The sequence below is a fragment of the Vigna umbellata genome, chromosome 2 (genome assembly GCF_029865625.1).
Source record: "Vigna umbellata cultivar VRB3 chromosome 2, Vumbellata_1.0, whole genome shotgun sequence".
NCBI classification, from domain to species: domain Eukaryota; kingdom Viridiplantae; phylum Streptophyta; class Magnoliopsida; order Fabales; family Fabaceae; genus Vigna; species Vigna umbellata.
Genome location: NC_142166.1, coordinates 45,640,197 through 45,654,686, shown reverse-complemented (window position 1 = coordinate 45,654,686; position 14,490 = coordinate 45,640,197). Strand labels below are relative to the sequence as shown.

General features: G+C 30.4%; 3 protein-coding genes across 4 annotated transcripts; 2 read left to right on the top strand and 1 right to left on the bottom strand.

Moving 5' to 3' along the window:
- The first annotated feature begins 5,373 nt into the window (after nucleotides 1-5,373).
- On the top strand, nucleotides 5,374-6,874 carry AFR (Galactose oxidase/kelch repeat superfamily protein). The gene is made up of 2 exons (XM_088107069.1): nucleotides 5,374-6,626; nucleotides 6,733-6,874. Exon 1 carries the CDS (start codon nucleotides 5,389-5,391, stop codon nucleotides 6,619-6,621), a length of 1,233 nt encoding a protein of 410 aa, XP_087963195.1. The 5' UTR covers nucleotides 5,374-5,388; the 3' UTR covers nucleotides 6,622-6,626; nucleotides 6,733-6,874.
- A 1,257-nt stretch (nucleotides 6,875-8,131) lies between these two features.
- On the top strand, nucleotides 8,132-8,580 carry LOC124836464 (uncharacterized). The gene has a single exon (XM_047311662.2). It carries the CDS (start codon nucleotides 8,343-8,345, stop codon nucleotides 8,541-8,543), a length of 201 nt encoding a protein of 66 aa, XP_047167618.1. The 5' UTR covers nucleotides 8,132-8,342; the 3' UTR covers nucleotides 8,544-8,580.
- A 566-nt stretch (nucleotides 8,581-9,146) lies between these two features.
- Nucleotides 9,147-12,521, bottom strand: LOC124836368 (Peptidyl-tRNA hydrolase II (PTH2) family protein). 2 transcript variants are annotated; one of them, XM_088107070.1, is made up of 3 exons: nucleotides 12,097-12,521; nucleotides 9,857-10,031; nucleotides 9,147-9,552 (listed from the first exon to the last, which is right to left on the bottom strand). In XM_088107070.1, the coding sequence occupies exons 1-3, from the start codon at nucleotides 12,496-12,498 to the stop codon at nucleotides 9,368-9,370; spliced, it is 762 nt and encodes a 253-aa protein (XP_087963196.1). In that variant the 5' UTR covers nucleotides 12,499-12,521; the 3' UTR covers nucleotides 9,147-9,367. The 2 variants fall into 2 exon arrangements, with proteins under 2 accessions (XP_087963196.1, XP_047167510.2); XM_047311554.2 differs by lacking the exon at nucleotides 9,147-9,552 and having other exon boundaries at nucleotides 9,690-10,031.
- Nucleotides 12,522-14,490: the final 1,969 nt, after the last annotated feature.

Here is a 14,490-nt window from a genome sequence, read left to right as displayed (position 1 = left end):
GACACCACTTTTTATCCAAAATCTTAAGATAATAGGTTAATAAATCTTTCACCTTTATATACTACTTTTTCATTTCTATTCAATATGGCACTTAGACTTACACTTGGACGGTGATTCAAAATTTTTCCTCCAAAAGCATAAAAAAGGTCAAAAGATTCGATTCACATTTGTATATTACTTTTTCATTTCTATCCAATGTGAGACTTAAACTCACACTTATATTTTCAACACAGTGATTCAAAAATTTTCTTTCAAAAGCACGAAGAAAGGTCAAAAGATTCGGTTTGATGTTACCTTTTTTCCAATGATGTTAAGTAAATCTTAAAAAATGATTCGGATGGCTGTAAGTACAACTCGTGCTTTTTCCAATCAAGATGGATATGAGATGCTTCAGGGTCAAGGGATGAACGCCATAATTGTGTAACTGGGTCCAGCACAAACTAAAGCATCATTAAAAAAACCTTATTGCACTTAACTATTCTAAAAACCAATATAAAGTTCAGGAAATTAAAATTGAGTTGTAACTCTCTGTATACAGTAACAACCTCAGTTATTTGTCTTCTTATAACGTTTTTTTCAAAGCTGAGAAAGCATGGAGATGGGACCAGTACCAAGTAGGAACTCAAGAAAATGGTCACGGACCATCCTTGCTGCTAGAGGTTACATTGTATTTTCAATTCATTCAATCAATTCTTCTGTTCAAGCATTCATTTTGAAATGCTATTTGGAGCTGTATAAATTGTTTTTAGGTATTTCCATTAAAGAACATACAAAACAATATCTATATACATGTTGATATACATATTGTTAGGTTTATGTTTATCGAAACTCTTTATTAGGAAGTAACTTTTAAATTAATCATCACATATTAATATCATTTTTTACCAAAAATCTTTAAATAATAAATTAATAATGGATCTTCATTTTATATGTTGATCTATTTTTATAACGTTCTAAAGGACTATATGATGTTTGCAGTTCAATCAATGGTGATGTGTACTTATTATTATTAAATTTAATCATATGCTATATGGTTGCTAATTAAAGATTACGTGTTAAGACTACTTAATAATTTATGCCGTTTGACTTTCTGGACCAAAACACTGGTGCGTGATGTGATGCAGGAGAAAATGATTTTGTCCTCTTCCTTTGTCACCTCTTACTGCTTCTTCCCTTAAGTAAAGGGTTGAGATTCATTGAACTATGAAAATGTTTAATGCTATAAACATGTATCTATTCCAGCATAATATTATGTTTTAACGAACATATAATCGCTACAAGAATTTCTATTCCGTCCTTAGAATTTTCTTTAGTAAAATATTTTTGTTTCGTTTATAAGATCGAGGATTTTTGAAAACATACTTTTTACATTTTGTTTCAAATTTGTTTAAGTAAATATGTGTCTTAGTTTTAAATTCTCTTTTGTTCACATTTCAAACTGTTCAGAAGTACACGTTAAAGGCACTATGATGCTTAATCAGTAATTGATTCGATCGGGATCAAAGCGAAATCTTAAATTCACATTAAATGAATTCAGATACTTTTTTACTTGTGATTTTTATTTATAAGTTTCGATATGTGTATGAGATTAGTGGAACCTTAATTGCGGCCAAATCATGATCTAAATGCTTATCCATAATCTTAATTTAACATGGTATTCAAGAATGGCTGATACTAGGTACGTCTGTTCGGCTTCCTCTCCTTTTCAACCATTCCGTTGATGATCTATTTATCTTTGATTTGATAAACTACTTATGTTTGATTTGTGACTGATACACTACTTGACCGGTCGAATTTCTCTGGTGATCTCATCTAGTCAATTATCGTCTAAACACAAAGTACAATTTCGATAATTTATAATTTGTATTATTAATAAATATATTTTTTAGTAACTTAGTAATTTTTTTTGTTTTAGTCTGCTTTTAAGTTGAGTTAGTCCAACTAAACTCATTTTTGGTAGATCAAGAATTGATTGAGTTAAAATAGGTTGATTTTCTTTATTTTGATGGAGTTTAAGAAAAAGAAAGAAAACGATGATGAGAAAAAGAGAATGAGTAGGAAATATATATTGTGAGGATAAACATAAAGATAAGACAACACTAATAGCAGTGTGGCGAGGAATAAAAAAAAGAAAAAAAATTATTATATAATTAAATTAAACTTAAAATTAAATTAATATTCAAAATTATAATAAATTTGTTAAACTTATATTATGAATAATATGGAATATATATTTATTGACATCCATAATCGTTATAATTTATTATTTCTCAAATCAATGATAATTCATTTATTATTATTAACATTTGTAAAATAACTTAAAAGTATATTAAGATACATATCCTATATAAAGATTAATTTTAAAAAATGTTCTAATTATAGAACGAAAAGAGTATGAAAAATCCGAGGTCAGACATGAAACAAACATCAAATGTTAAAATGTTAAAAACAATGAGAAAACAACAAAAATAAAAGAAGCTTCCTTTGGCACCGCGGGCTAAAGTACAACTGCATAACACAAGTCACACCCTTAATTTCGGATTCATATATTAAAATGTTAATAAAATAGAAACCAAAAACAAAATAAAACATTTAAGCAGTTGGATTGTAAATTCTGAATCTCGTCTCGTTCTAAAAATTTTAACATATTTTGTGTTTATTACTTCTTCTCGTTCTTTAACACCACCCATAATATTAAAAAAGATTTTAGAAACTCTGAACTTTTTTACGAGGGAGAAGAGAGAAAGAGAACAATGGCGTTGCGTCCTAAGAGTCAATAGGTTTTTTTTAGATATGCTGAATGTATATAATAATATATAGCGGTAAAACTTAGTGATAATATTATGTAAGATGACATTAACAATGAAATGAATAACATTAAACACAAATATTAAATAAATAATGATGAATAATTAGGAAAAAATTACTTTAACACTTTGGTTAAAGTACATATATTTGAGTTCTTTTTAATAATATAATAATGTATTATAACTTTAAATAAAAATAATATAAATATAAATAAAATATTATTATTTTAGATTATCAAATGAGTGTATTTATTCCTTTTGTTGTGTCAAAGTATTATTATTAAACAATTAATACTTGTTGAGAATTTAAGAATGAGTGTGAGATTTTAGGTTTGAAGTGATCTTATTATTGATGTTATTATTATTTTAAGTGAATTCTTTTAAAAAATCATATGTGAAGTTTCATCATTTTCTTTTTTAAGGTTTTAGGATAAGAATGATGTTAATCTCTTATTCAATTTGGTTCAAGTCTTATTATTATATTTTTTATTAAATTCGTTTGATAAACACATTAGTTGAAAACCCATAAAATCATTATTTTAAAATGTTGGATTGTAAGTGGTGTTAATTCATCATGTGAGTTAGATTTATGTTCGACAATCATATCCTTTTTAAATTTGTTAAAATGCATCAATAATTAATAGTGATACACAATATTAAATTGGGTTAAATATGTTTTTAGTCCCTAAACTATTGACCGTTTCTGGTTTTCGTCCCTCTTCCAAAGTAAGGTACAATTTAGTCCTCAATCTTTAAAAAAACGTTCGTTTTAGTCGAAAAAACGAACGTTTTGAGGACTAAAACGAGGACTAAAAACAAAATTTTGAGGACTAAAACGAACGTTTTTCTAAAGAATGAGGACCAAATTGTACCTTACTTTGGAAGAGGGACGAAAACCAGAAATGACCAATAGTTTAGGGACTAAAAACATATTTAACCCTATTAAATTTGAGGTATATTTAATTAAGTTTCAAATTTATGATAAATTTAAAAAATTTTAATTGAGTTTTTATTAAATATTTATAATCAATTTAGTATTCAAAATTTAATTAAGTTCATGTTGTTTAACTTTTTTTAACTAGGTGATGTGGTGGTCAATGGATGATAGGACTGTTATCATATTTGTTACCTTATTTAATGGTCCAATTTTATAATTTTGTAATTTTACAATTATAAAGGTTTTTAAATTTTAAGCTTTTGATAAATTTAGGCATATTCACAAGATTTTCTATTAAATATTTATTCTATTGAGTATTAAAAAAATTATAACTTTTAATTAAATTTTTCTCATTTAATTTTTCTGTAACTAGGTTAGGTGATGTGAGTGTTGTTTTGTTCCTTTATCCTACTTACATGTCATCACATGCAATTTCATAAATTTATTATTTTATAATTTTATAATATAATTTTATAACCAAAGGTGGAGGTTGTTTCTCTAAGCCTAAGTTAGATTGTTGAATGTACCTTAATATCGAGTGTGTACTATAATGGCAAATGTCATGCGCATGTGGAAACAGAGTTTCATTGCAGCATATTAGACATTTTCAACGGCTATTTAGTAATGGAAAATGATACTTGAACAATCATTTTTGACAACATTTAGACACGCGCACACGTGTCTAAATTTGAGTGGTCCAGTTAAAAAAATTAAATAAAAATGGATCACTCAAATTTATACACGTGTGCGCGTGTTTAAATGTTGTCAAAAATGGTTGTTCAAGTGTCATTTTCCTTTAGTAATACATTCTTTGCTTTCAACTATCTACTGCACATAAGAAAACGAAAGGTGACGGAATAAGGTCACTTTCTATTTATAGGCCGTGAAATGCATATACTAAAAATGAGGAGGGTGAAAAATACACATGAGCAGAAAATAACAATCATAGCTTATAATTACAAATTTATCCTTTTATCACATACTTTTCATTGTCATGGGATTTAAGTCAATAGATATATATATTTATACAACTAGACAAGCAATACTGATACCAATGTATGACTAAAAAAATATAAAAATTGGCATCACAAAAATAAAATTAACTTACACAAACAAGGAGACATAGCATTTATATTACCTTTTCTTTTTCCCAAGGTTTAAGTTTGTGATCTATACGTGTGTTATATTTATTCGAGATTATTTATTATTACAAAAAATATGGACCATACCTTGTCTCCTTGCGAATGTAAGGAAAAGAGTGCATAGATACATAGCATATAATGTTTTACAACCTTGTCCTCGTGAAAAAATGTTTTGTTTTTATTTACCGCTTGAAGAAAAATTAGACTACGTTGCAATTTTTATCTGCAACTACACATGCATGTTTTGTTTTATTTAAAAGTTGTTAACTTTTCTCTCAGTACAGTTTATCGCAGTTTTCTGAAAATAAATATTCTAATAAAAATATAATTTAGATGAAATGGTTGCTTTAATAATATATTAGTTTATTCTGTAAAACCCGTATATTTAATTTTTAAAAGAAATATTATTGTGGAGCATAAATTAATTAGTTTCTATTTTATGATTTTTAAAGATTTAGTTTATAAATTGAAGGGTAAAAAAGAGTGAAAAAGGAGAAAAAGCATGAAATGTTATTTAATGTTAGGAGTGATCGATATGGGCCCACAAACGCCATGGCCCACTTCCACTGCAGTTCCCATCATCTATCATCCATCATTCCAACTCAATCATTCACACTTTTCTTTCTTCTCTCCTTTATCATCTCTTCTCTTCCGCTCTTCATTTCATCATTGCACACCAAACATCATGGTTTACTTCGAAGGAGAAAAGGAACACAGAGACCTTATTCCGGGTTTGCCCAACGAAGTAGCAGAGCTATGTCTTCTTCACGTTCCCTACCCTTACCAGGCTCTCTCTCGCTCTGTTTCTTCCACTTGGAACAGAGCAATAACCAATCCTTCCTTTATCTTCTCAAAGAAAACGCTTTCCCATCCGAACCTTTTCGTTCTCGCTTTCCATTCCCAAACCGGAAAGCTTCAGTGGCAGGCGCTTGATCCTTCCTCTGCCCGTTGGTTCCTTCTTCCTCAAATGCCCTCGCCGGAGGACACCTGCATGTTGCCGCTTGCCTGCGCCGCCTTGCCGCGCCAGGGGAAGCTCTTCGTCATCAACGGCGAAGAAACCCTGACATACCGCGCCGCCACGAACCAGTGGTCGGTGGCTGGGGGACCCAAGGGGAGGGAGTTTGTGGCTGCCGAAGGAGTGGAGGGAAGGATCGTCGCGGTGGGGAGAGCCGGTGCCACCGGCGTGTACGATCCCGAGAGCAACACATGGCAGGAGGGGAGTGAGTTGGGAGGGGAGTTAGAGAGGTACGAGGTTGTGGCGGCAGGGGGAAGGGTATATGTGACGGAGGGGTGGTGGTGGCCGTTCATGTTCCGGCCTAGGGGCTGGGTTTACGAGGTGGAGAAGGACACGTGGCAGGAGATGAGCATAGGAATGAGAGAAGGGTGGACTGGGGTGGGTGTGACCGTTGGCGGAAGAGTTTTTATGATTGCCGAGTGTGGAGATTCCGCGGTGAAGGTGTACGACGAGGAGCATGACACATGGTACCCTGTGGCAGGTGATAGATTTCCAAGAGAAGTTATGAAGAAACCGTTTTGTGCCACGGGGTTGGATGACAGAATCTACGTGGCATCTTGTGGGTTGAATGTGGCAATAGGGGTTGTTGAGACAGTCTCCAGCATGGAGCAAGATGTCAAAGGTTGTGCTGCTGACGTTTGTGTGACATGGCAGGTGGTGGAGGCTCCTAGCTCATTTAGCGAATTCTCACCTAGTAGCTGCCAAGTGATGTATGCATGAAAAGGGTATACCATGTATTGTGTTTTTGCTTTCTAATCTAATTCTGTTGTATTAGGCTAAGCGATGATGGTTTTATTTTACTCACTTTTTTTTCTCGTCCATGGATTCAAGATGTTTGTGACTGCATCTTCCGGTGATGGGGAATGAATCATAGCTTCAAGCATCATCGTGGTCACCATGTTCTCAGCTACTACAATTATTTATATTAAAACCAATAATATTATATTAGAAAGTATACATTTATTTTTCTTTATCATAGTTGTCACTTCAATAAATATATTTTCAATGAAGAAAAAAAGGAACAAGCAAGTGGAAGAATATTATTTTCTCCACCACAGGATCAGATTGTGGCCATAGGAAGATATATGCAACTCCTACTTTATTAGGTTTTTCATTTTTTCTTTGTTAGAACAAAAGGAATGCAGATGATTTCTTTTTCCTTTTTAAAGATGAACGTGATGGAAAATAATAAGAGTGTTTAACTAATCTCATTATTTAATTGGATTAGGTTCACATAATCTTCTTGTCAAATCTAACCAAAATCAATCTCATAAGAAATAGATTGATTTAGATTGGATCGATGGGACTTAAGTATTTAAATTTATTGTGCAACTTATAAATAATAATTATATATTTTTTGACTTAAAAAAAAAACTTTTGACTATTTTACTAAAACTAAGAAGAAAGATGACGTAAAATAGATAAAATATGTCTGTTAGCAAGTAAGACTGTAAAATATCTTAATACACAAATAAACAAATCTGTGCATGAACACAGATTTAAAATTATTCAAGATACTAAAATGACTAAATCATAAAATAAGATTAAATTGTATTGATAGAATAAAAGTTTTTCACCCAGATTCCTTAGTTTAAAAATTATTCATGAAATTGATAAGTTTCGTGTTAATCAAGATATCTCAAACCCGGATAGATACAAAATTGATGTGAACACGCAAAATAGAATCTAATACTCATTTTTGTTTTTGTGAACAAAACAATTCAAAAACTGGTTAATAAAATATAGTGGATTTCTACTTTTCGAATTTGGCCCATTACAATCTGAAGTCGAATGTCTTTGTCAAATTCCACCCCAGTATGTTACTATACCCAAAATAGCTAACCTTCAATTATTTTTTCTAATTTGGTGGGTTAACTTTGTAATGATCTATTTAACCTAATTAGTTATGATACCCATTCTATAGCATAATTTTACATATAGGATCATTTCCGTATCTGATTAAATAGATTATATGATATACGTGTCTATGATGCAAATCCCAGAATTTATTGATGGAGCAGTGGAGCAGTTAGCACCACTTCAGAATCTGCTTTACCAACAACTTGACCGCATAAATAGACGTCAGCCTTTATATAAATATTCTGTGAGCCAGTCTATATAAATTAGCGTTATATTTTGAGGATTTATAATAATCATATTATTTTGGAAAAATTATTAATGAAATATTATTTTGGAAAAATTATTAATAAGAGAAAGAGACAAGAGTTGACGCGAGGAAAGTGTGGGCATAACAGGACGCGGAGAAGAAAAACATTGATAAGAAAAGTAAAAGGGATTGTGGGAAACGCGTTTCTTTGGAGCTAAGAATCTGAAGCGTTACCTGGAAGACATCATTATATCTTGCAGTGTTGGATCCAAGGTCGTAGAGAATAAGAAGTTGCACGACAAAACAAAGGGAGAAAGAGATTAAGGAGAAGATCATGTGTTTAGTGTTTGTGTGTGGAGAGGATGAGAAGGTGTTGTCCAGACAGCCAGCACCTGGTGCATGCCCTTACTGCGGAGGGATGATTCAAGCTATGGACGTAGAGACCCGATGGAATTTCTGTTTTCTGCCTTTATACTTCAAAACCAAACGCAGGTATTACTGCACCATCTGCACCAGACCACTCGTCCTCCAATAATATATATATATATATATATATATATATATATATATATATATATATATATATATATATATATATATATATCAGGCCTTTTTACTATGTATTTGTAGGGATTTTATTTTCTACTTGGTAGGTACCAGATGATATGCCATAGTTTTTGTATCCATGTATATTACTTTTCCTGTGAAATATTTGAACCTGATGAGATGACTTAATGATTTCTGAAATCTAAGTTTTTATCTACTCTCTGTCCACACCTTTTCCTTTCACTCACAGTTCTTCCATGTTCTGCGATTTTCTACTTTCGAGATCATTAATTAATTGTGGGATACTTCTTTACATTCAAACATTTCAGTGAACCTAAAGTCAGTAGAACAATCCAATTTTGTTTGGAACAAAAGTAAATGGGAAATAAACACTAAATTCAAGAACCCTAGTAAACTTTAAGGAAAGAAGACAGTCCAATTTGAATGCTTTTTATATGTAAAAATAGTAGTCTATCTTTTTTAGCAAGAGTGAGTGACTATAAACACTTAATTAGGGAGCTAAGCAACCTTTTGTCACAATCTTAAAAACTTGTAAAAGCCAATACTAACAATGGATTTTACAGCTATAAAATAAAATAAGGGACTAAACTTCATATTCATAAACAAGGCACCAGATTTAATAATTTTTACATCATGCTGCACATTTAACAGGCATGCCAATCCATTTGTAATGAATTTGCATAGTTTTTGCAAATATGCTAATCACTACTGATTTGTTACAAAATACGGATAAGGTACAAATTGAAATCTGAAACTAACATAAGAGAAGAAAGCAATTATTTTGCCGATCTTTTATGTTAATTTTAAAATATTAGTACACAGAAGAAAACAATATTTGAAAGGGGAGACATCAGTTAATGTAGTTACATTGATTTGAGATAAGAGAGGGATTCTATAACTCATGCAAACTGGATAACTCTTTGGGAGATCACTGGGACGTAAGCCCAAGAAAAAAGAAACTCCAAACCCTCTCTTTACTGTATGCAAACAAGCACAACCCCAATTAACTTGCCAGAAGAAATGATGAACTTCTTTTATTTTTTACGATAAGGTTCATTCAAAAATCAAGGCACAACATCCCCCATCCCGGGCCATTAGTTAAAAGAAATTGATATCGGACTTGAATTGCTAGTGACATTCACTACAGTTGCTCTAAAGTTATTTTCAAGGGGAGAAGACAGAATAATAATTTCCCTGATTATCAATCATAGTTCAGTACATTTTCTACCAAATTATAGCAACAGGGAAAATAGAAGAACCATCAAACAAGAAATCACTTACAGAGTTTCAACTTCTTAAAATAAGGAGATACGATTGACTTGGGGTATGGTTTTGTGGCAAGGCATGTAGGTATGTTTTCAGGTTGTTCAATCCACAGTTTGTGAATGATCCCACCAGATGTAAGCTTCTCAGACAAGTTTTTTATCTGGGTTTCTCCCTTTACTTCGAGTGTAACCTACAAACGATTTTCAGCGGCCACTTAACCATAAATTGGATGCTCAGTTATACCAAAAAATCAATCAGAAACACCATATGCATATATACATGCTATTGCCTCTAGATGATGGGAATATGAAATTTGGTTTATTTAATTAGTACTAGTAAACTTATCCACAATTTGAATCGTTTTTCCAAAATTACCTTTAAAATGATGGGAATTTCAGCAATCTAATTAATTAATGCATATCCACTTAAAGATATTCATGCAAAATAAAATTAATGCAATAAACAGTTTGGATGGAATCTAACGTAAACTTCTCCAAAATTTATTACAAAGGTAAACAGAGGATATAAAAAATAGTTAAGTGGATAAAATTGAACTAAAATTGATGTCACAAAAATATCACAGATAATCCAGAATTGCTGTCCAGAAACATTAATGGTCAATTGAACATAAAAATGATGAAGAACAAATTATGAAATCATATATTGACAATTACAAAACTTCAGCAATGTCAAGAGCATATTTGTACTTTCAACTTTAATATATTGTTATCACACCTCAAAATGCTGGAATTCAGTATTCCAGCATGATATATTCAAAATCTCGATTCACACAAAGGATGGCAATCTCGATATTGTACAATACAGCATAAAATCATGCAAATCTAGAGGTTGATATTTTAGGGCTCACATAAAAAATAAAACAGAGACGCTGAACCATTGTTCTAAAGGCTATTATTTGGCAACCTCAGCAAATCATAGGTAAATTCAACAAAGAAGTGAACAAATTTCCATCCATCATGAAGAACAATGCAACGGTATACATTTTTTCTCATAATACAGACGCAGTTTGAAGTTGATTGATTGGGAATTTTTTTGATTTTATCATACTATCAATGACTAGCTAAACAGAGCACGTAACGAACACAGCATGCTAATATCCAAAAAAAGTTGTATTCAATTGGGATTTCAAAGTATTTTAAAAGACTTTAATTAAAAAAAAATGTAGTATTCAACGAAGATTTTTAAAGATTAAAAATAATCTTATGATATTCATTCAAAACTATTAGGATGTTTTCACAGAGAACAACAAAATTTGGTCGTTTATTTTACAAGACCAAGAAAGAAAGAATCCTTTGACTTTCAAAATCATATATATCCCAATGAATAATTTTGTTGATTTGATTTTTATGCATTTTGTGTTAATTTCTATTTGTTTAGAAATATCACCCGAATGTGAGACTTTTCTATTCCCATCCATACTTCGACAGTAGTAAAATTCTCATTAAAACCATTTTTTTTTTACATGTAGTAAATTGTTTTCTGCTACAGGTCAGGGTTATTACTTTCTTCATTCAATTTGTGGGCTAGTGATACTATTTATATATATAACTGTTTAATCAATGAAAATAGAATTTCTCTTTTCTTATTTGCCTTTTACAAGTGATGTTGATCTTTAGTTTACTGGATTTATCATGTAGAAGGAAGGGAAGATGGTCACTAACATTCATGGTAGTACAATGCTAATACGTTGAAGAAGTTAAAGATTTAATAAGGCCTAGTATTAGAGTTATCATGATTCTATTTTGTCTTGATGAATTGAAAGCATCATAATCAACATGTTCTGAAGAATCTATGTCAACACTATTTCACCTGTTCCTATAAATAAGTTCAAGAAAGGTTCCTTCCAACACCTCAAATTTCAGCAATGTAAAAGTTTAGCCAATGCCAATATGAACCATACGTCTAGCTTTATCTAAAGCTCAAGAAATAAGGTGAAATCCCGTTACAAGGTTGAAGTTCCATGTTTTTCTTTCACTACTCTAGTTTCTTCCAAGTAATAACCCACTGCCATTACAATAGATTAGGTTTTTAAGCATTACTAGGAACAGATAAAACGCAAACTTTAGGAACCATACCAAGCAAGGTTTGCCCAATTCAACAACAAAAAGTCCAAAGAATAAACAAATTCACGTACTAGAAGGCTCAATTTGACAACACAACATGAACATTGTGATCTAGAGTTTGACTTTCACTTATCAGACGAACAAAAAATAACTGAGAGAGATAAGCCTTACTTTGTGCATAGAATCAATTTTGTCAGGGCTGCAATAATCAACTGTGTCAGGATCATCTTTGTTGGACCAGACGGCCGAAACAGAAGCATGGCAACCTTGAGTGACCACACTCCCAAGTGGCCAAGTGTCAATCAGGTCCCGCCGGAGCACCACGTACTGCACCACAACATCTGTATTTTCCGGCTGCTGCAGTCCATCTTTGGTTGTGGCAACAACATTGAGATCAGCGGCGGGTTGACTCATTGAGATTGATATGAGTTGACTCGGCCGAGTTAATATAGAATGCGTAACCCTAAAGCTAGTATTTGAGAAAGCGAAGTTGGAACCGGAGGGAGTGAAGAGGCGTAATGGAACGGCGCAAGCTGATAGGTAACGCATTGTAACATCTAATACGTGGCGCATACCATAATGGTTTGATAAATTTTTCTTTCTTCTCCCCTCTTTCTTCTTAGAAAAAAAAAATGTTAATAATATTTTTTAAAAATTGTTAAAATTAAATTAAGAAATCAAAAGTACTGGTAGAAATGGATAAAAATGAGAGAGAAAAATCTGTTAAACCAAAAATTAGATGAGTTTGAAGTATATTTTTAAACGAAATAATATGTAAATATGATAATTCATTCATGATGATAAATTTCAATATTATAATTAATAAAAGGATTTAACTTTGCTAGCATATATTAAAGCAACACATACCAACATGCTAAGAACAGACAAAATTTAGATATTACTGAAAATAAATTAAGAAAGTGAAAATGTCTATCCATGTCTTTGAGAAGCATATAATTATATGTGTTTTTATTCCTCGGATGGGAATTATGTTTTATGTTTTTTTTCTATCTGAATTATGTTTTATATTTTTTTCTTTTTTGCATGTGAATTATGTTTTTTTTCTATAAATTTTATTTTCTAATAATGTAAGAAAAAAGAAGAAGAGATCTTTACTCAGTATTATCTTTCCTAACAATAAATCCTTTAAAACAAAAGTATATATTATGAATGTTATTAGACTATAAGAATGTGAATTTGAAGTACATCATTTTTAAAATATAAGCATCACTTGAGCTACTAATAAAAAAGTATTTTTTTTAACTTTCATAGGGTATTTGGATGTGTACACAAATTTATAGTACAAGGAGAAAAAAAATACAAAACAATGAAAAAATAATCATCAAATTTGAAAATAAAATAAAAAAGTATTTCTTTTAACTTTCATAGGGTATTTGGATGTGTAAACAAATATATAGTACAAGGAGAAAAAAATACAAAACAATGAAAAAATAATCATCAAATTTGAAAATAAAATAATAGTATATATAGTTTTTAATCATAAGAAGGAAGATTTATACATAAATAGAGACACATTAGTATTTTTTAATATTTATGTTTTTATTTACTATAATAAAATAAAAAATTAGTATTATTAAAGTAAACTGAAACAAAAAATTTAATCATATTTATTATAATCTTTTCTTTATTTTTATAAGTTTTTCCATAATTAAAACTATTTGTCTTTTTATTTTCTTTTTCTCAAATAAAACTAACTTTGAATGTTCAAATTAAGGAAAAGTGGACAGGGTTAAGTGAAAATTTTATAATAGACGTGATTGATATGATTTAATAAAATAATTTTTAATATTTATTTTAATAATATTATATCAGTTATTTTATTTCATTATGATAAATAAAAAATATAAATATTATATAATTATGTTCGTTTAAATCTTCATTATAAAGAAAATTACATAAAATAGTTTTTGAATTTTTTATCATTATCTTTTGTTCTTTTGCAATTTTTAAAGTAAATTTATGTCATTCTATCTTCAAATCCAAACTAAGTTCTTTTTTATGAAGTGATAACTCATCTAAAGAAGGTTAGAAGAGGTTCTCTTGATGATATTCCGACAATTTCAAAGGCTTGAAAGTGTGTCTCAAAATACAATATCACAGTTTGACCAAATAAAGTTTTTTTTTTTAAAGGTTATTTCATTTTAGACCAAGATTTTAAAATGTGAAAATGAAATAAGAAAAGTTGATGTCATGAAGTGTTTGCACAAATTAGAACAGTAATAACACAAGAGAATATCACTAATACAGACTGAAAAAGTAATATTTTACACGTATTAGGACAAAGTTCTTTTATTGAAAATAATTATTGTATAATTTTCAATTGGTGTTTTTTTTAATGATAAAAACTATTTTTTTCACTTTTTTAAAAGACACCAGTTAGCAAAACTATGTGTCTGTGGCATAATTTCATTACAATTCCATCATTTGCACAAATCCCCATATAATACAAAATTTTAGGTAATTTACTTTGAAATCATTCATTAAAAAAAAAAGTAGTAGAATTTATAAACCATGAATACTTATTATACCTTGTCTTCCAAGAAC